Source organism: Labeo rohita, chromosome 7 (assembly GCF_022985175.1).
Source record: "Labeo rohita strain BAU-BD-2019 chromosome 7, IGBB_LRoh.1.0, whole genome shotgun sequence".
Classification (NCBI taxonomy): Eukaryota; Metazoa; Chordata; class Actinopteri; order Cypriniformes; family Cyprinidae; genus Labeo; species Labeo rohita.
In genome coordinates, this window is record NC_066875.1 from 38,895,422 (window position 1) to 38,918,012 (window position 22,591).

The window sequence follows — 22,591 nt, forward strand, 5'->3', positions numbered from 1 at the left end:
AAGATTGTTGTACTTGACAAGGATCCAAAAACATCAAACCTTAAAGCGGCATACTCTGTAGCATAGGTACACACAAGCGTACACCTGGGAAACAGTCCTCCAGGGAAGCCATCAATCAGTTTTATGGGGCTGCTCTGGGAGAGTTTCTTTTGTTTCCCTTTCAATTCAGTTGTTCTTTTTTCACTCGCTCCCTTTGCCTCAACCTTGCTCACTATTTCCATATGTGTCAGCTTTAGATCCTCTCCAGAGAGGGAGCGCCTCGTTCCTGGGGTTACCCAAAGTGTTGTTTCAATTGCACATTGAACTTTGAATTGACGCCCGCGAGGGTACAAGTTCAAGATCACGGTGCATAACCAAAATTGCCTAAGGTGATATTTTCTCAGCTGAGGAGTCAGAAAAGCAAAAAAAAAAAAAAAAAAAGTTTGCCCGTCCTTTCTGCGCATGCATTCCTAATGTGCTTAATGCATGTACAGGCATTTAGCGAGTGTGTCCTATGTCTGTGAAGGAGTTGACGTCAGGGTGATACGTAACCCTGCCGCGGCGCACTGAATGCAGCACGAACTTGCGCTGCTCAGCGCGAGAATATCTGTCCACTTGTTGTGCTCCTATTGATCAACCAGGACGCGGCTACACTGGCAACCCGCATTGAAGCGCACATGGTAAGTCATCTAAGTTTTACTCTTTCGCACCTTTTCAGTCCCCGTTTTTTCAGTTGTTGCTAAATTAAAACAGGCTTGTTCAGGACTGCTGACAACAGATTTAAATTTAGTATAACCTGTTGATTAGTCTTAACCGGAGGTTGTGCGAAAGTAGCCTGCGCACTGAAACCCAAGTTGTTCTTTAAACAAATATAAATGGAGATGTGATTTGATCAAAGTGTTATTTTTTTGTGGGATGTTATTAGTATTAGCCAATTATATAATATATATTTTATACATACGCACGCGCATGATACACAGCATTCTTGCAACATTAAGCGCTTTTGAGTTTTAGATCACAGTGTCCATTCTGCATCCAGATAATTTATTTTATATCATTAATTTTATATTTTAATTTGTTTTAACTGTCAACTACAAAGCGTGATTTATTTAAATAATTGCCTAAACACCTTACCTGTTTTTCCTAGCGATATAATCCGTAGTTCATGCATCTTGCTGCTCTCCTGTAAAAATATAATAAATAAAAAATAAATGAATGTATAAAAAGCCGAACAGATAAAAAAAATACTTAGGCCTAATTGAAATGCATATTTTAACGTTTAATAAAGCAACTACAAGTCCGATTAAAATAAATAAAAACATATTGTATTATTATTCATAATTATTGTGCTTATTAGGTCTGCATTTAATGAATAAGAACGTATTTCTTTTAAGCGCTTGTTCATTACAGAATAGAACCAAAAAAACATTAAGTAAAATAAAATATAAAGATAAATTAAACTAGCTATAGTAAACATAGACCTAAGAAAACTACGTGATTGATTGTCATAGTCAGGAACCTGTAGCTGTCAGTGGCAGATGGGCGGATGATTGTGAATTGTACAAAATTGTTCTGCCGGAAGGCTACGCGTAATTTAAGGATAATGAGATCATTCGTCTGCACACACACCGCAAATCTTGTCAAACAATCCCGATGCTGCCTATTATTTAGGTTAAGTAGTATATTCGTTCACATTCCACTGCATGTTAAGCAATGCTCTTTTTTATTAGTTGAATTATAATGATGCAGGGCAGGCAGTTTACACACTTTTCAGAACAGTGCGCGAAGTTTTTTTCAATCTGGCATTTTGTAAAGACCTCAATAGACCTCAGTTGATCTGTTATTTCGTATGTTATGGTGTTTTATGACTTGTTAGGGCGCATAATTATTACATTTCATGATGCAAAGTAATTTAGAAAGTTCATAATTAACTTTAAATACTTTCCATCGGATTAATGGGACACAATCAGTTTAGGCCTCGCAATACAACAACGGGGTATACAAAGGGCCGAAAAATAACAGCTTAAGGCCATGTAGGTGGCCAGCTGCGAAATCGTTATTATAGTAAAAATGCAATTTCCTTTCCCCGTTCTGCGGGCGCACTTCGTGCCTCGTTATTCTGTGACATATGTCGGGTCAACTGATAAACAGGAATGGTTGTAATTATAGCTCCATAAAACAGAATTTTTCATTAAATGATCATTATAGGGTTCGCCTTAGTTCACTTCCCATGTGATTTAAATCTCATTGCACAATAAAACTCAGATTACATTGAAAATATAGAATTGAGAGGAAATCTCGTCAGGCCTGCAATGATCAATTATCTTTTTTAAAGGATGATCTGTATTTGAATGGAAAGGCCAGCTATTGCCAAGCTGCCAGCATGCTCGACAGGATGATGCATCCTCTCGTGTATCTTCTAAAACACATGGGTTAACCTTCATTTTAAACGTTTAATTAAGGACAAATGGGATGAAACCCCCCTTGCTAACTGTTCCACCCTATAGGTTCATCATGGAATGTTGTGCTTGGCATAAGTGGAGCACGGAATCACGGACGGCGATTTCATGTGCATCTGTTTTTCAACATTGAGACGAAACCTGCAGGGAAATTTCATGATTTCACTGCCAGGGCACATAGCGTGGGAGAGAGAGAGAGAGCAAGAGTGATCGGTCTCTCTTTTTTTCCTTCTTTCTCTCCCTGTGCCGCTGTCTACTGTACTACATGTGTTTTCCCATTCAAACATGTATCCTTGCTTGGACCTATTAGGCATATGTTAAAGCTGACAGGGCGCACTATGAATACTCTTATGTAAACTTCAAAGCACAGAAGGTTACATCTGGCTTGGCTTCTTGAATAAGATTTCACAAAACGCGAATAAAGCATAATGCAAAGCCAGAATTAAAAAAAAAAAAACAGTTCCTGACTACTTTGCAGCGTCACAACTGTCTGAACGAACTGTACCGAATACAATGGCAGGGCAACAGATTCAACACTTCTCTCATTCCGTTTCGTGTTTTGTAACCCATCAGTGTTGTGCATCAGGTTCACAAAGGTTATTAAGATTATGCTTCTCCGGATGTCAGTTTAGACATTCATCCGCAATGCATGATAACTAATGTCAATTTAAGACCAATATTTCAATACTTTGCAGACATTCGCGTTTAATTTTATGTATGAATTTAATATGAAATTACCGGAAGCAGAGGTGTTATTGGCAGCTGTTACATGGCTAAACAGGTGTGTGTATGTGTGTGACTGAGTGAGGGCGAGCGAACAAAAGTGTACGACACTTATGGGAAATCGACAGGTTTTTTGAAAGCGCAAGAGAAAACGTTGTGTTCTTGTTCCTATTCATCTGAGGACGATGAACATCCAGACAGTGATTTATTGATTTATTAATTTATGATGGACAGGGACATAACCGTAATAAATCACGCATTTTAAATCAGTTCATTTCAAGAACATGGATCCCACTTGTAGGCCCATCACGGGGATCGCTTGTCAAGGATTCAGTACAACTTTGGCTGGCTATCATCCACGACGAAGAATGTTCAAATGTGTTAAGCAGGCCAAATCTTTCTCATCTGTCCGACAACATACCCAAGGGTTAAGATTTAGGACGTGAAGAGCAGCAATGCATACGCAGAAACTGACAGGTATCGAGCTCCCCTAGGAATAGACTTGAGTTATGCGCCAAATGTGTGCAAAATCATATTTCAGAGAGAAACGAGGAAACGTTCTATCACATTCTAAATCACTTCCTTTTTTTTTTTTTTTTTTTTTTTTTTACAGTAATAGTGATTTTTATATATTTGTAAAATCACTTCATGCCGTAGACTATAACAAAAAAGCTTTATTTTTAATATTTGTACTGTATATCTAATATTTCTATTTTTAATTTACCTAGTTATGACAACTTGCTTTGATCGTTGTTCAACCTGTAATCTTGAAAGGTTTCACACAGACGTGTAAAACTCTCATTCTTGTCAAGTAGATATAACAATAGACTCTTAAAAATAAAGGTTCCAAGAGGGTTTTTTTTTTTTTTTGTAGAAGTGCCATAGAAGAACCATTTTAATTTTCTCGAAGAACTTTTCAGTGATCAGTTCTTAAAAGAACCCTTTTTTCTTAGCGTAAAAAACATTACACAGATGTTAAAGGGTTTTTCATGGAACCATCAATGCCAATAAAGAACCTTTATTTTGCAGTGTAGTTTGCATGCTATCTGTTTTAATTTTATATTATATAAAACACTAAAACACTTCATCCTTTTCTCGTTGTTTCTGTGGCGTTTCGAAAATCTTCACACTTGTTTTGACTCGTATCGTCCCTTAAACAACGACTCGACTAATGGCGTGAGTTGGGCGCGGGGCTATAACTATGTTCGATGACTGACTGGACGTTTTTTGTTTGTTTATTTGTTTTGTTTTGTTTCTTCAAAAAGTTATTTGGTTGCGCATAAATTCCATACTTCAGCACAACCAAAACGATTAATGTATTCCTAAAACAGATTAAGCAAATCCAAATGTTCCAGTGTTCCAACTGCTGCAATCGAGATGTGTAGTTGTAATATGTAATTATTTAAACTGAACAAGCTAAAGACTCTTTTATAAATATATGTAGCGTAAAGCTTATGACTTACATTTTATTCAGTCCTATTATTCTTGTGTTTGTGAGCATTTTATATTAGCTTGATGATGGCAAACTGTTATAAAAATATTTGTCCTTGTACCCCAGTCTAAGTAGGCTATCAGTCAAGACTCGTCCCTCGGCTCGTTGGCTCGAGCACAAACGCTGATGCCATCATTTCTTTTTGACTTTGTGATAACTAATGAAGAAGTACCCCTGATCGTTTTCAAAGCTAACTTCTGTTGAACAGGAAAGGACACTTTGCAGCTTTCACACTACGCCGGGTGTGAATTTATGGAAAGAGCTAGACAAATTGTGGAAACTGTATCCAAGGTTCTACATGCTGCTAGACTGAGGGCCAGCAATTAAACAAGTTTGAATTTGTCCTTTAGAAATGTGCTTACGAAGTCAGTAAACATGTTAGTTAAGCTTCAATCCATCAAGCATGTGTAATGAGCTATGATCAATTAGCTAGCACTGCACTGAAGCCAGGGACAATCGCAAATCATGCTGAGAGCGGATCAAACCCTCCCTGTTGGAGACCCCGCGCCTCTCTGCCTCACCGACAGCCGTGAATATCTACACACTCTCATCACTTTCCCAACTTACAGTCTTACACATCGCCCTCAGATACATTGCCGCCTCTCCGAAACCGGAGATTCAATTAATCACGCTATCAATTAATGCGGAAGGGGTTTTCACAGTGTTCTCAGTTTTCCCCTGGGGCACGTCGCAACATGTGTGGAATGATTGCTAGCCGCACACCGGACCCTGGGAATGTGCTACGGCGGGTAAGGACACTGGTCTGTCCCGCAGTTGGCCGCTCATCACCTGGCGTTGTAGAGCCAGACACAGCTAAAACGCGTCAAACACGCATATTTAAAATAAATATTAGAACGTATAGAAACGAAAGAACAGTATGTAAGAAAGTGGGAGGTTTTACCTCAGTGTGCTTTCTTTGACCTTCATGTCCCTCAGGGGTCCTCATATTTCAGCCTACGAGCTAATTGAGCCAGTGACTCCTCTAGTGAATCTCTCAGTGCTCCCCTCTCCTACCGGGCCGTTTATGCATCCCTGCTGACTTTGCTGTCAATGTCAAACGCTTGTTAGGACATCATCAATCATCAGCACTTAGGAATATTCTCAGAACTTTGAAGGCAGGCGATACACTGAGAAAAGAGAGGGTGAGAAGAGCTGAGGCAACAGCAAATGTTCGTAAGTCTTCATCTGTTAGTTTAGGATGCACTTTCAACAGTTAACAACTGATTATTTCAGGCACTGACTGAACATCTTTACAGTGTTTCATTAGAAACGAAGGGTGTTAGCTCTCAAATGCAGCCCATCTGCCTGCCTTTTTTAAACCCACAAGTTGTCAGGGCTCTATATCACTCTGTCTAGAAAGAGTGAGTGCATTGTTTCTCATGTCTGCAGGCGAGATTTTGCAGTCTAGATTCTCATCAGAAAAATAAACAGACTCCACCACCAGGCCAAGAAGCGGAAGACAGAGATTCATTACTGAGGGCCTGCAGACAGGCGGGTATAGGCTTATGCTGTCTTGCCGAAGGAAGTGGCTCAACTTGAACAAGCATTTCTCACATTCAATCTATAAATCTGCCACTCTGTTTTATTTTTTAATCTTAGTTCCTCACATTTCCTCATCATTCTCGCTTCCACTTCCATTCTCTCAAAATCTCACTCTCTCTTTTTCCCACACACAAAGCCTCAAGTTAATTACTGAAACCTGGTGTAAGGGCTCAAGGGTACTGACTAGGGGACAACCAAATGTTGCACTAGCTCCTGGAACAGACGGGGGCTCACATTAACCCTTAAATGCATAAAGGGTGTCAAAGTGATTGAATCGGGTGCGATTTATTGAATCTTTGTTTTAAATAAAGATGTATTTAATAATCCATGCATTCATCATATAGCTTATGTAAACCTCATCTGTATGTAAACCAATATAATTCCTACAGAACTGTGACCATGTTATTTTGTAGAAATAATATTTATACTTTTATATTTATTTTATATGAATAGTATTTTTTTCCAATATAAAATAGCAATATATATCTTTTCACCCTGATTTTTCTCTCAATAATCAAGTCACCTTTTTCCTTTTTACACTGCTTCTTGTCATCTCCACTCTCAATTCCCCATCTGCAATGGACAGGTTTAAATTAAAAGAGTGGAAAGCCATAAATATGATAAATGAGAAAGGGGTTGGAATATTGGACCAGCTGCCCCACATGCTCTATGTCATTTCTTGCAGTCTCTCCATGTTTATACACTCACTTGCCTCTGTTCCTTCTTTACAGAGTTGAAAATGTCAAAATGACAATATATATAAAAGCCGCATTAAGTTAGACACACTGACACAGACCAGATAAAGAGAGGCCTCCTACTGACAAATAGGCCTCTGACTGGCTGTATTATGTGTGTTAAATGGTCGACTTAGAACCTAGAATGAGTGTCATGAGTTGTGAGCTAGGATGTTTTTAATTGTGGCACAGGTGGTGTGGTCAAAGAAAAACCACACTGCTGTGCTCTCGCCAGTTTGAGCTTCACTCAAGCGTCATGTAAATCCATCAGTATCCTGACTTGTTGTTAAAGGGCCTCTTATGAATTTTTTCATCTTTCTTTTTCTCCTTCCCTACTGTTACAGGCTTGATGACATCATGTCCAGATATCACTCCCCTCCTTTCCAAACACTCTCCTTCCTTCCTCTTTTCCTCTTCACCCTCTTCCCTCTCTCCCTTCTTTCTCCTCTTCTTTCTCAAGCTCCTCTCAGCTGGACCTCTCCTCATGACCCCTGCTACCACCTGGATGGGCGTCCACGCCACTGCCTATCTGAATTCATCAATACGGCCTACGGGGTGCCTGTGACGATGGAGGACCTCCAGCAAGGACCCAAGACAAACATCAGCACTTTAACAGACCTCCATAACCCTCACAATCTGACATGCTGGACGGCTGCCGAAGGCTCAGGCGGTGGGGATTGGACTTTAACAGTTCCCCTAGGCAGACGCTTTGAAATCACTTACATTAGTCTTCAGTTTTGCCAACAGGTGGAGTCGGTGGAATCCTACTCTATCTCCATCTTGAAGTCAATGGACTTTGGCCGGAGCTGGCGACCCCTACAGTTTTATTCAAGTGACTGCATGGGCACATTCGGCCGTCCTGCGCAGTCCATTGCTCTGACAAAGCACCAGGAGACGGAGCCGCTGTGTTCAGATCCCAGACCACTGCAAAAGCATCGTGGAAATGTCGTGCTGGCCTTCTCGACTTTGGATGGACGTCCTTCCTCGCCAGATTTTGACTACAGTCCGGGGCTCCAAGATTGGGTCACTGCAACGGACATAAAGATAATATTTCATCAATCACCGGACAAAACGAAAAGGCAAGACGAGAAACTGAATGAAGTGGGAGGCACATTTAGATGGAGGGAAAGGGGAGACAAAGCTCTGAGGTTTGGCGAGAAAAACACTGGTGTTAAGACATCAGAAATTTGGAGAAACAATCAAGAAAAACAGACTTCAACACAGAGAATTAGAAACAAAAGCACTGTGCATCAAAGTGGCCACAATGTTACTCGAAAGGAGACGGGATCTCAAGGTAGAATGGGAAGGGGCCGTAAGAAGGACAGTTACAAGCCATGCCAGGATGGCACATGTGATTGGTCCCTAAATATCCCACAGCAGGGCTCCAAAGGGCGAGAGTTGAGGAGAAGAAGAAACAATGCAGGGAGGGGGAAGCCCCATTCTAAAACGAGAAAAAACGGCTCACGCAACCTTGTTCCATCATCTCTTTATGCTCCACCGAAACCCTCTCTTGCCCTTTCCGACCTGCAAGTTGGGGGCAGGTGCAAGTGCAATGGCCACGCCTCTCGCTGTCGTCGTGACAACCAGGGGCGTGCCGTGTGTCAATGTGAGCATCACACATCTGGGCCAGACTGTGACGTGTGTGAGCAATTTTTTTATGATCGCCCGTGGCAACGGGCCACGCCCAGCCAACCACACCCGTGCGTCCGTGAGTTTAAGCCTGTGTGTGTCTGGTGGTCTGTTTGTGCTCAAATGTCTATTTCGAAATAGGATTTAAAATAATTTACTGCTGTCTTCTTGTGAAAAAATTGTATTTTCCACACAATATCAAATGAAGCGTAAACATCTGCATTATATAATTTAAAACCCACTGTAAAAAAAATCTTACTCTTAATGAGTATTTTTGTTTAGTTTAAACCAATAAGTCTTTAAATTAAAGCATCACAGCAGCATTTCATATTATTACTTGCGGTGCATCCTAAATCGTGTACTGTGTAACTACTACATTTGAAATTGAACTTACTTCACCCTTAAAACAAGTATGTTCTATATAGCATGAATATGGGAATGAAATTCAGATACCACCATGTTGTTACTATCATGTGAGCTACTGTACCAGCATCAAATGTGTTCACTGCCACTGGGACAGTAATGAGTCCTCTGACTGCCCATTTCAGAATCTGGTCAGAAGTAGTAGGTTGTCAGAGTACTTTTTGCCTACCGTTTTTCGAATACTATAAATTTCAACATACTATTTTTTTGGCATAGGGCACAGTGGGGTAAGTTGAGCCACCCCCTATATCTTTGGAACTGTACACTTTTACTGTTATATGACCTTGTATTTTGGAACCAACCATCATTTCTGGCAGACTGTGAAAAGGAGAAACACATGGGAGGAGTGGAAGGCACCCATTTACTTTAAAAACGTTTTTGGCTTGTAAAAGTAAAATTTTGTTATGGCGTGTACATCCAAGCAAATTCATCCAGGTTTGAAAATATTTATGATCCATATATGTGATTTAGCAACATACAACATTATGATTTATTGTTGGCATCTTTGCGTTTATTATGACAGGACAGTGTAGAGATTGCAAGAAGCAAAGTGAAGGGTTGTTGGGGGGGGGGGGGGGTGATCAGAAAAGGTCCTCGCCACTATATGTCACGGTACTAAGAAGGCTATTGATGCAGACAAATATTTAGCCTGAATGAGTAAACAAGCTAATTTTTTTTCCAGCTAGTTAAATCTCTGAAGTATACACTGTTTTTTTAAATGTGATATTATGTTTAGTTTATTATATGTGACCCTGGACCACAAAACCAATCATAAGGTTCAGTTTTTGAAAACTGAGATTTATGCATCACCTGAAAGCTTAATAAATAAGCTTTCCATTGTTGTATGGTTGTTAGGATAGGACAATATTTGTCTGAGATACAATTATTAGAATATCTGGAATCTGAGGGTGCAAAAAATCAACATATTGAGAAAACTGCCTTTCCAAATGAAGTTCTTAGCAATGAATATTACTAATCAAAAATTTAGTTTTGCTATTTTTACAGTAGGAAATATGCAAAGTATATTAATGGAACATGATCTTTAATTAACATCCTAATGATTTTCACCCTTACAATGTATTTTTGGCTATTGCTGTAAATATATTCATGCTACTTAAGACTGGATTTGTGGTCCAGGGTCACATATATGCATATTATTTGTAGTTTATCTGATAGGGACAGTGTACAAGTTCACTAAATACTTGTTTTCATTACATTATACATTTCATTACACTAAAGATGTTTTCATTACATTATAATCATATATATTTTTCCTCCTGTAGTCCCTAATGGCCTGTTCAGCATTGCAGAAAAGCTAACATGCCAAGAATGTTTTGACATTTTTTCCTTTTAATTCGGTATTTATTTAATTTTACTCAACAAACTCTCAGTTTAGTCTGGGAAGATTACAACTTCGGTGCTTTGGGAAGGTTACAACATATTGTTTAGATATTGTTTAGAAACAAAGCAAACAATTAAAAATTGAAATGTAAATTTTAATTGGTTAATTTTATGTTAAGTTAGCTTTGAGAAAAGAAATATGACCCTTTGTAAAACAAATTTTGATTACTCAGTTTTCAAAAGAGTTAAATTATCTTTAAAATTTCATGTGTTTGAATCAGATTCAGTTAGTGGTTAATTTACACCCTGATGGTGCATCTTACCCACTGACTTGGGTCAACTAACCCCTAACCTGCAGCAAATTAAACCACAGGAACACTTTTTTATTTACCTTATTTTTCCCGTAAGAGCGGGCGTGGCCATTTGTAAATTTAATGTGTCTGCCTATTGGTCTCTGGCTTATCTGCTTCCAGCTGTTTTTAGCTATACAAAACATCTCGTTTTGCTGCTTGATATTGCAAACTGGTCTGTCTTACAATGTCTTATAATAACATATTATACTGTATTATCGTAATTATGAACACGGTGGTTTGTACTTCAAACAGTTTTACCATTTACTGGACTTCTTTATTCTTCCGTTATATCCCTACGGCGGCTTATCAACTGGAAGTCTAAAACATTACCAGAAAACAGCTTACTTCACATTGAAAAATAAGGTGGATAAAAAGCCATATTTTTAGAACCCTTTATCACAGATACATTTTGCTAATTTAAAATGATAGGAAATATCCTGAAATTACTTAGCTACTTTCCTTGTACTGCTGCCTTATTTTCCCTTATCTTAAGGACTACATAAGTATAAAATGGCTCATCTTACCCCACTCTCCCCTACTGTTTTTCGCACACTATATAGTAGGAAAGTAATCTGAGCATCACTTCCTATTTTCACTAGAAATATCTCATTAAGAAGTTCAATTTCTGTATTGAAATTAAAATTTCACTCCTTTCACTGATATTTTTTTTAAATCCTCTATCTGCCCTCATCTTTGTCTGTTTCTCTCTTTTCCAGCATGTGAATGTAATGGTCACTCTACTAAGTGTAGGTTCAGTATGGCTGTTTATCAGCAGTCTGGTCGAGTCAGTGGAGGCATTTGTTTGAAGTGCCGGCACCACACAACAGGACGCCACTGCCAGTTCTGCCAAAACGGATATATGCGAGACCACAGCAAACCGCTCAGCCACCGAAAGGCCTGCCAGCGTCAGTAACAATTGATTTGTCTGTGTGCTTTATGTGGAAATCATGTTTAAGCTGTTATATATACGTGAGTGAATCACTCTTGCCGTTGCACAAGTGAAAAGAAAAACATGTTTTTTTTTGGCTTTGCCATCTGTGGGGTCTGAGGTGTGTGAAAGGAAGCATAGTCTGTGTCTATGTTATGGCTACACTATGAGTGATGGAATGTGCACTGACACTTGCCCTTTGACTGCTCTGATATCTATGGCATGCTCACAGAGCATTTTAGTCAATGTCCCAATATAACAGCAGTTTACACTGCGTGCTTGTGCATGCATATCATCATCATACGTTCATAAAATGTATACAGAATCTAAATTATGTCTCGAAAATACCATAAAATCTCTGCTAACACCTAAATATTTGAATTAGGTGGTAGAATTAATTTCAAATTTGGAAACTGGAAGATTTAGAACTTGTTAATGTTAAAACAGACCTGACTTTTTAAGTGTGTATAAATGTTTGGAGGATAGTTGGAGTTTTGTTTGGACGAAGAAAGCTTGAGCAGAAGCAGAGAAGCAGATCTTTCCTCCCAATGGTCTCTCAGCCATCACACATATGTTTTATGGGGAAAATCTTGCTCAGAGGTCAATGAGACTTGAATTACGACTGAAGACATGAACTACAGCTGCCTTGTTCTGTGTAGTATTACTCGTCATTTCCCTTCATGTGTCTAAACCCACTAGTCTCACACTAATACCCTTAGTCTCCAGATAATTCTCTTCTCTCCTCCTTTTATTTTTTCCTGCATCTTCTTTCTTGTAATTTTTTAAAATTCCTAATTTTTTTCTTCACTTTCATCCTTTCATTTTCTATTTTGTCTCCCTCAGCATGCCAGTGCCACCCCATGGGTGCAGTGGGCCGTTGGTGTAACCAGTCCACAGGGCAGTGTTTGTGCAGAGAAGGAGTCACAGGACAGAGGTGTAACCGTTGCGCCCCAGGGTACAAGCAAGGCCATTCCCCACTCCGGCCATGTATCCGTAAGTATCACACCTTGCATTATTAATTTGACTGGGTTCTGTATAATAACTGGAGTTGCTGGCTGCACTGTTTACAGTAATTATATAGCCTACTGATATATTAGCCAGGGTAATAATACCCCTAACTAGTTAGTTTCAATTTTTAGTAATTACATGCGTAGTTTAAATCAAGCTACAGTGTGTTTTTGCCTTGGTATGCTACGGTGTTAATTTGCATGATGCAATCTATAATTTAATATTTGATGCATAAAATACATATTGCACATTAGGTCTCTGTCTTTTGGATCATGTGCAAAACGAGTGTTGGGGAGTAACTAGATACATGTAAGGGAATTATTTAATTTATTTACAAAATGAATGTAACTGTAATCTGTTACAGTTACTGAGAAAAAATATGTAAGTAAATTAGTTACTTATGAAAATGTTAATGGGGTAAAGGGGGGTTACCTCTGAAAATTCACACACACACAGATTTGATTGATTTTTTTATTCCAAAATGGCACTGACTGCCCTAAAATATGAGACACCAATGGTTCATGAGTTATGGACACAGAATAGTACACATATTTATTTGATAACTGTTGTGTATATGCTTTATTTTTTAAATTAACTGTTTTTTCCCCCAAGGCATTTTCATATGCGTCCTGTCATAGCGAAGCAAAGATTTGAATTTTAAAAACAGTATCATATCTATTAAACTATATCTTAAGATTTTAAATCTGTGTTTAACTTCAAAATGATCTCGAAGTAAACAGAGGTGCTGAAGTCTGATTTTGTGGTGGCTGTGCTTTAAAATTAGATTATTATTAATTCAAGTGATGAAGGAATTTAAAAGTCTGACAGTAATCAGTGTTAAGTACTACTGTAAGGTTAACCCTGCCTGCTTTAAATATTCAAAAATGATCAATTTAGAAAAATGTAGAAACAGGTTAGAAATGCAAATTTAGAAAAGTACATTTTTTAGGGTAACTAGCAGTGTTGGGGGTAACAGATTACAAGTAACGTAACAAAGTTACGTAATCAGATTACTTTTTTCAAGTAACTAGTAAAGTAACGCATTACTTTTTTATTTACAAGAAAATATCTGAGTTACGTTTTCAAAAAAGTAACACCAGTTACTTTTTTTCCCTTTATGTCTTTGCTGCTGACCTTTGTTGATCCAATTCAACCATACTAATAAGCAAAACTTACTTTGGATTAACTAACATTTGTGCTTCAGTTTTCTTATTGCCGAAGAGTGTTGAACTTCCTTCTCCTACAGTTCTACTGTACAGACGTGAATTAACTTTTCCATCAGCCTTAGGCTTATTTCTTTCACTTTTTGGTGTGAAAGGGCTTTTACATTTGCTAAAAATTGAACTTTTATATTAAAAACAAACAAGCAATCCCTGCCCAGATTTAAAAAGTAATGTTAAAGTAACGCAAATGTAATGTAACACATTACTTTCCATAAAAAGTAACTAGGTAACGTAATTAGTTACTTTTTTAGGGAGTAACGCAATATTGTAATGCATTATTTTTAAAAGTAACTTTCCCCAACACTGGTAACTAGTAATCTGTAACCTATTACATTTCCAAAGTAACCTTCCCAACACTGTGCACAACACACTACAGTCTCATTAACACATATATACGGAACAATGTTGAGGTCTGACTTCAAAATTAGTCACTAGTACAATTTCTGTCTGATTAAAGTGTGTATGTGATTTAAAAAAATAATAATTTATTGCTTTAGTACAGCTTTTGAATTCTACAAGAGAAAGTAAACGCTCTTAGCAGCTTTCAGTTGATTGTAATTCTTTCTGTTTTCATTACTGTGAATTTGAGTAAATGTTTTATAAAACAAATTTATATTCATTTTAGAAAGTTTGTGTCTAGCTATCACTGAATTGTATACATAATAGGGCCTTATTAGTCTTTGTTCAGTAGTGTTCAAAAGTGAAAAGATATTTGTGTTCCAAAAAAAGTCCTTTTGAACATTCCATTCATCAAAGAATCCTAAAAAAATGTAATAGAGTTTCCACAAAAATATTAAGCATCATAATTGTGTTCAACACTGATAATAATAATGATGATTTCTGAAGTGTCATGTGACGCTGAAAACCAAAGTAATGGCTGCAGAAAAATTCAGCTTTGCCATCACAGGAATAAATTACATTTTAACATTTTAAAAATGTTATTAAAAAGTGTAGTATTTTTTATCAAATAAATGCAGCCTTGGTGAACACGAGAGACTTCTTTTAAAAACATTAAAGACTCTTAACAGACGCCAAACATGTTTAGTCATTTTGGGGACCTCCTATTGTGTTTTATTTTTCACCTCAACTGCCCTTGACCCAAATTAATGGCTTAATTTATTTAAACTCCAAACTCAGTATCATTGTCCCTTTGCAAACTACTGTTTGTTTATGAAGGATTTAGTAAAAGCCGCTCTCTGAAACTCTAACGCCTTCCCCTCATTCCTGTGAATATCTGGTTCCATGCAAAGTCCTGAAACTTCTCAGGTGGTGCCACTTGGCTTTCATCAACATTACAATCTGCTTTCCTGGATTTCTGGGTCCTTCATTTTCATTACGTGATAATCCACTAAGTATTGCTGCGTTTTTATATCTCAAAGTTCACGTAACGGCGCAAGCCTCGGGGAGAAGGATGACACGGTATGGCGAACAGCACCTGTCGTGGTGCACAACCAGACCCGTTTCCCTCCCAGCACGACAGACGCATAATTCTTCACGGGTTACGGCTGAGTGATAGAAGAGCTTGTTTGTTGTTCTACATGGATCGTCTCAACATGGATATTTATAGCGTGAGCTCCCGTCTTTCCTGCACCAAAGGCGAGCCGCAGCTAAAAACATAACCAGCACCAGAGGACAGTTTGCCACCTCTCATGGAGCAGGAAACGCAGCCGTCGTTTATCACAGGGAAAGCGACCCAGATATTATTAGCACTTGAAGATTTGTGGCGTTTTTATTTTGGATAACACTGACCAGGAAGTCTCATGTTCTCCACATTAAACTCTATCTATACACTACATCCTTTAAAGCAAATAGGTTTCTTCAGGTCTACATTTGCCAGCTCTTGCCTACTAAATACCTCCGGGGCTAAAAACACTAAAATTAATTTTAAGCTGTTTGACGTTTGATATGAGTTATTGCTGAGGGACTTTAGAGTTTGGGGGGTTGGAGGAGGAGGATAAGGTGTCAGTGTCCCAGTTGTGTCAGAGATATGGGCAGAAGTACAGAACTCATGGGTAATATATGGTTGACCCGGCATTGCAGACCTATCCATGGGCCTGATAGCCGGCCCTATTGACCTTTAAGACCACACACATGCACAAAATTGTCTGGGCTCACACATTGTGACAAAAGTATGCTTGTTTTTAACACAAGCATTCCACATGCACTAAAACACAACGGGGCAAACTGCAGTCACAGCATACACGTCCCCTTTCTCCCTCACACACTCACAAATGGCAAGTATGCCCTAATGAGCCACCGCAGGGATTAGAGCGAGTCACCCACAGCGGAGGTGTGAAAAAGAGGAAGGACAAAATGAAAGGCACACAAATAAACTTGTCACTGCTTGCTGTAATTTAATGAGACCCTCGTTCCCCTTTCTCTCTGTCTGTTGTTCATTCAGGTATTCAGGAGGTTGCACCACCCACCCCAGTTTACCAGCCACAGTACAGCATTGGTAAGCAAGGTTCTTCCTTATAAACACACACACCTTGGGTTTCTATGTTTTATGGGGACATTCCATAGGTGTAATGTTTTTTATACTGTACAAATTGTATATTCTATTGCTCTACACCTAAACCTACCCCTTGCGTTTTGCATTTATAGGTTTTCAAAAAACTTCATTTTGTATTACCTATAAGCTTGTTTCCTCACGGGGACCAAAAGTATCCCTACAAGGACAAAGATTTCAGATATTGCCATCTTTGTGGGGACATTTTGTCCCCATAATGTAGGGTTTACCAGGACCACACACATACACAATAATTTTATTTTGAGATTTCTGGTTAGATACACTGTTCAGCTGTGAATTGTCATTTAATTAATTGATTGAATTTATTATTAAATTTATTTATTATTAAATAAGTATTTAATTCATGATTTATTAATGTTATGTTTTGTTTACATAATACTGGCAAAGCTTTAAACAGAAAAACAAGTAATGTCAAGAAACAACACAATAACAATGAAATAATATTAAAATACGATACAAATTTTACATAATGAAGTATATTAAATGTGATTTACTGCCCCCTAGTGGATTACCTTTTTGCTGTAATATTTTTGTGGAACACAGTTGCTTTCTTGCCACATTAATTACTCTGATTTTAGATGCATTATATAGTTTAGAAAGAGTATAATATGTATCTTAAGACACTGCAGGTTTTTCATGCACCTGTCAAGTTTGAAATTTTGGGTTTTTTGGTTTTTCATAAAGTGTTTTTTCAGACTAGTGGAAAGAAAACATCCAAAATACACTGTTAAGTGTTTCTTTTATAACGCGTTATCTATTTGTTTCAGTATATCAATTTATATATTTCAGATATCAATTACAAAACATATTTTTAAAGGCCATTTTCTCATCTTCTGAGCCATAAATCTCCACTTCACTCACACACACACACACACACACACACCAAACTTTACATTTTTATTCCTGTCTATGTCCTGAAGGTTTTTACAGAGGGATTTGTTCTTATATAATTTGCTTGATTATATACAACAATTTATTCTAAGTGTTTTCTGAACAAAAATGAGATACCCAAAATTCCCTCTGTAAAAACATTTGACACTAATATGTCAAAAAAAAAAAAAAATAAATAAATAAATAAATTAATTAAACTAACTTGATCCAGTGTTTAGATTTTTGTACTAGAAATGTATGCAAATAAGAACATATTTCATTAAATAATCATCATTTGCATTTTTAAATCTAACATTTTAGAAAACTTGTAATACAAAAAAAAATGTTTGCAATTATTAGTGTAATCAATCAACTGGGTAAGTAAGGCAATAACTATTCAGTTTTTTACCCTATTCACCTGCAGTGTCTCACAGCTGCACAACTGGAATTATTTGTGTTTCTATAATTAATGGTCTGGGATAAGTAATGCACCACATTTTACATATTATTAACCTATGTATAATGTATAATTAGTCATAATAGTTGTCTTTGTAGAGCTGTTTGCAGCATAATTTGAATTTATTACCTATTTGATGAAGTTTGCATCATTTCTGTTATTTGCTGAATCTGCTTTAAAATTAAAATTTGTATTAAGTACTTGTATAAATGAATTTGACTTGACTAGAATACCAATAATTATAAACATCCAAATATACACATGAAATAACATGATTTTATGGCTTTCCTATTTTATTTTACATGCAAATAAATATGAATTTATATGTAGAAATAAGTATACATTAGCATTATCTCTTTATAAATGCTAATGTTTTCTATACACAAATCAACATAAGAATCGCTCTTTGTCCACTTTCAGTCTTGCCTGAAAGTGTACCTGGAACTGTCTTTGCAATTATTTGAACAATACTTTATATCTAGCCACATTTAATTGCAAAAAAGTTCCACCCTGCTGTTCATTTATTGACACTAGCTCACACTTATAAGCTTTACAATAATGTAATTTGTTAACATTAGTTAATGTATTAACTAACATGAACGAACAATGAACAATACATTTATTAAACTATTTATTATTCTTTGTTAATGTTAGTTAATAAAAATACAGTTGTTTCATTGTTTGTTCATGTTAGTTCACAATGCATTAACTAATGTTAACAAACACAACTTGTGATTTTATTAATGCATTAGTAAATGCTGAAATTAATAAACGTTGTGGAAGTATTGTTCATTCTTAGTGCATGTTAATTAATGTTAACTAATGAACTTATTGTAAAGTGTTATCACTTTGCTTTAAAACTATATTATTGTCTTCTAAATTCCACTATGACCACTAGCCTCTGCTGACTCCCTATAAGGACCAGGTATTGACACCAAACACAGATAAGACCAAAAAATATATATCCTTTTCTTAGGGGCCTCACATATGAGTCTCAGGTTGACCAAATAAAGTATTTTCCAGGGCGATTATATCTTGAAATCTGGCCTGGTGACCAGCAGACAGTAAAAAAAAAAAAAGCGAGAGCAGATATTTTCTTTCTGAATAAAATGTGTTGTACCATTGACAGCAACTGAATATTGTGCAGTCTGCCATGATTATGGTAATATATACCTGCCGCAGCTGCTTCGCTAATATCTAAAAAAGTGCAGTGCAGTCCATTACTGCTGATTGATTTCACACACATTACTGTGATCTGGACTGAGGAGACAGGCCAACTCTAGTTCTCCGGAGACTAAAGAACTGCCTTTTACTTAGAAAAAAAACACTCCTGGACCCTTGTGCTCTATTAAATACTTGAATAGAGATATAGTACAGCCCTTCACTTTTTTTTTTCTTGGAGGGTTTGATAATGGTGGTCTAGTTTGTAAAGTGTTGTTTAAAACTGATTCCAAAATGTCTGTGATTAACCTTTTAATTAGTGCTTTTAGTAATGAAAAAAAAAGTTTAAATAAATTTTTTTTTAAGTGTGTAATTAAATGTCTCTCTCTCTCTCTCTCTCTCTCTCTCTCTCTCTCACTCACTCCAGGCGAGGAATGTGTTTCTTACTGTCCACCTTCCCAAGCAAGAGTCAAAATGAATTTAGAGACATATTGTCTCAAGGACTATGGTAAGTCCTTAATTAAGGAAAATAAAAAAATAAAAAGACGATTGTGTAAGTTAATTTAAGAGATAAACTTTATGTTTTGAAGTCACAGTTGAGACTCTGGACCACAAAACCATTGAGATTTATACATCATCTGAAAGCTGAATAAATAAGCTTGTTTGTAAGGATGTTTCTTAGAATAGGACAATATTTGGCTAAAATACAATAATTTGAAAATCTGAGGGTGCAAAAAAAAATCACCTTTAAATTTGTCCAAACGAAGTTCTTAGCAATGCATATTACTAATAAAAAATTAAGTTTTGATATATTTATGGTAGGTAATTTACAAAATATCTTCATGAAACTTGATATCCTAATGATTTTTGGCATAAAAATATTTAATAATTTTGACCCATACAATGTATTTTTGGCTATTGCTACAAATATACACATGCTACTTATGACTGGCTTTGCGGTCCAGTGTCACATTTTTTTATGGGAAACAAAACATGTCCTTATCTGTTTTCTGTCATACTTTTGTCCCAGTGCTGAAGGTGCAGGTCAAAAGTAAGGAACGTTCCGGCCCCTGGTGGCAGTTTTCCATATTGGTGCAGTCAGTTTTTCGTATGGGCTCATCACAGGTAAAGCGAGGCGTTCAGGCTCTCTGGGTTCCAGATCGGGACCTGAGCTGCGGTTGCCCTGCACTTCAGATGGGCCGGACCTTCCTCCTGATCGGAGCGGAGGAAAGCGGCCGGAGTTGGGTCCCCGAGGAGAGGCGATTAGTCGCAGACCGCACCACAATGGCTTTGCAGTGGAGAGAACACTGGAGCCCCAAATTAAGAGGCTTCCGCGGGCAGGACACCCGGGGAAAATGCCTACAGGGAAACACCACTGCGCAGAAATACTCTCACCAAAACTCATATGAAGAATACACACCACCACATCTTAACAAACTGCAGTCTGAGCCACACAGACCACATAAACATACACACACAGTGCATAAGCAGCATTTAACCACACAATCTGGAGGATCAGACCTCACACGCACACACAGAAAAGAAGGAACTCAGGACATACATGGAAAAGACAGAGAAACGCACCTTGAGGAGGACCGTAAGGCTGAAAACGTCACTCAGGAAACACAGCATGTGTTGCAGCACACCCAGAATCCTCTCTCAGGTACTTCAAAGACGAGTCAAGCCAATGAGCATGAGCAGTACCACCCGACAGCATGTCCAACATGGTCACCTGGGTCACCTGTCTAACAAAATTAGATACTGTGAGCAGGAATATGAAACAAAGTTGAAGAAATAGTTTACCAAAAAATGTAAATTTGCTAAAATAAAATTGTACTTGCTCTCAGGACATCCATGATGAAGATGAGTTTATTTCTTCATTGGAACAGATTTGGAGAAATTTAGCATTACTTGCTCACCAATGGATCCTTTGCAGTGAATGGGTGCCGTCTGAATGAATGTCCACATAGCTGATAAAAACATCACAGTAATTCACAAGTTCACAAGACTCCAGTCCATCAGTTAACATCTTGTGAAGTGAAAAGGTGCATGTTTGTAACTCTTCTTATGAAGAAACAAACTTATCTACATCTTGGATGGCCTAAGGGTGAATATCTTTTTAACCAATTTTCATTAATGTTAAATATTCCTTTAAGAAATAAGGCGGGCCTACGGTGGGCTTGAGCTCAGACAAATACATGATGAGGGATTTTTCGGTCTCAAATCTGGACTGTTTCCTATACAGAGCCACTCAGTCTAATGAATATTCACTTGTCTGTGAGTATCTGAGTATTTTTGTTGAAAAATGTTGTGTAAAATATATTCATCACCAGATTACAGAGCCATTTGTATTATTATTATTATTATTATTATTATTATTATTATTATTTTCTTTCTTTTCTTTTCAGATGAAACATGCAGGTATTTTTCATGTCAAATGCTCTGATAAAGAAATTTTGCACCTTCCCTCCAGGAAGAGATGAGTCTAATCCAAATATTAAAAGACTGAAAATCGCAGTGTTTTACACAAGATGTTAAATGGCATCCTGTTCAGTCCACAGTATTTAGTCTGACAGTCAGACATGTAAGACTCTTATTGCTGAATTGTAAGAGGCACATTGTTTTCAGATCAGCAGCTGACAAATCTTATCCAAGTCTGGTCTCCATCACTGACAGACATGTTAAGTGTGGCTAAAGATTTTTTTATTGTTTTTGTAAAGTTTTGTGCCTAGAATATATATATATATATATATATATATATATATATATATATATATATATATATATATAAAAATCACATTGGCAGTGAATTGTATACAACAGATTTATAATATGGTGCCGTTTTAAGTCTTACTTGTGAATGTTTTAAAAAATCATATAATATGTAAATGTTATAAATATTTGTGTATCAAAATGTGACAAAATGTTTTTTTTTCTGTTTAACTTAACACTCTACCTCATATTAAATACTGTTAACAAGCCTGGTAAATTTGTTTATTCAATTAATACTTACATTTAATAAATAAATGTTTCCATTTCAAAGAATAGAACATTAAGAACAAAAATGTGTACAAAAAGGAGAGGGAAAAGAATGATTCATTTATAGAAAAAAAAAAGTCATAATGAAGGAACGTCCACACACATTAGACTGAAAAAGGAAAGACAAATGGAGAGAGACCGTAAAAAACGAACGAGACGGCCAATGATGCACCTGCTTTGTTTGCACAGGAAACACCTGTTCCCAGCCTTCCTGCCTGGCTGACTGACGACAGTTAATTTAGTGTAAAAAATCTCCCACAGCTTTAAGGGCCAAACTGTCCCGCGCTTGCCTTGTTTTGAGAACAATATTGCAGGAAGTCTTACTCGCTAACTCTCGTGCCCTAATATCCACATGTCCTCTATTTTGTCTAGCAGCCAAGTACGTGTATCGGATAACACACTCCTAACACTACAAGAAACCCCGTGGACACACAGTTGTGAGATGTCTAGATGGCATGTGTGACATTTTGGTCACGTAAAAAATGTTCCAAACTCACCTGTACATTTAATCAAGAATTTAAAGAAATGTTAGGTTGGTACAAGTAGGAAATGTTAGTACAAGTTGAATAATCGACAGCAGTTGTGGAATAATGCTGTTTATCACACACACAAAAAAAAAAAAAAAAAAAAAAAAAAAAAAAAATAGAAAGAAAAAGAAAAATCTTAAAATAGGAAGGAAGGAGCCGATCTTTAAACGTTA

The 22,591-nt window shown here is 37.1% G+C and overlaps 1 protein-coding gene across 1 annotated transcript; it reads left to right on the forward strand.

The window, feature by feature from the left end:
• Window positions 1-570: 570 nt before the first annotated feature.
• ntn5 (netrin 5) lies at window positions 571-21,741 on the forward strand. Its single transcript, XM_051113764.1, has 7 exons — window positions 571-659; window positions 7,274-8,637; window positions 11,392-11,580; window positions 12,447-12,596; window positions 16,236-16,289; window positions 19,280-19,360; window positions 19,883-21,741. The coding sequence occupies exons 2-7, from the start codon at window positions 7,287-7,289 to the stop codon at window positions 20,599-20,601; spliced, it is 2,544 nt and encodes an 847-aa protein (XP_050969721.1). The 5' UTR covers window positions 571-659; window positions 7,274-7,286; the 3' UTR covers window positions 20,602-21,741.
• The last annotated feature ends 850 nt before the right edge of the window (window positions 21,742-22,591 follow it).

Excerpts from the sequence above, each read along its gene's own strand:
- ntn5 (XM_051113764.1), top strand. The coding sequence starts at position 7,287 with ATGTCCAGATATCACTCCCCTCCTTTCCAAACACTCTCCTTCCTTCCT. Across the intron at positions 11,581-12,446 it reads CCACCGAAAGGCCTGCCAGC|CATGCCAGTGCCACCCCATG; the intron begins GTCAGTAACAAT and ends TGTCTCCCTCAG. Across the intron at positions 12,597-16,235 it reads CCCACTCCGGCCATGTATCC|GTATTCAGGAGGTTGCACCA; the intron begins GTAAGTATCACA and ends TTGTTCATTCAG.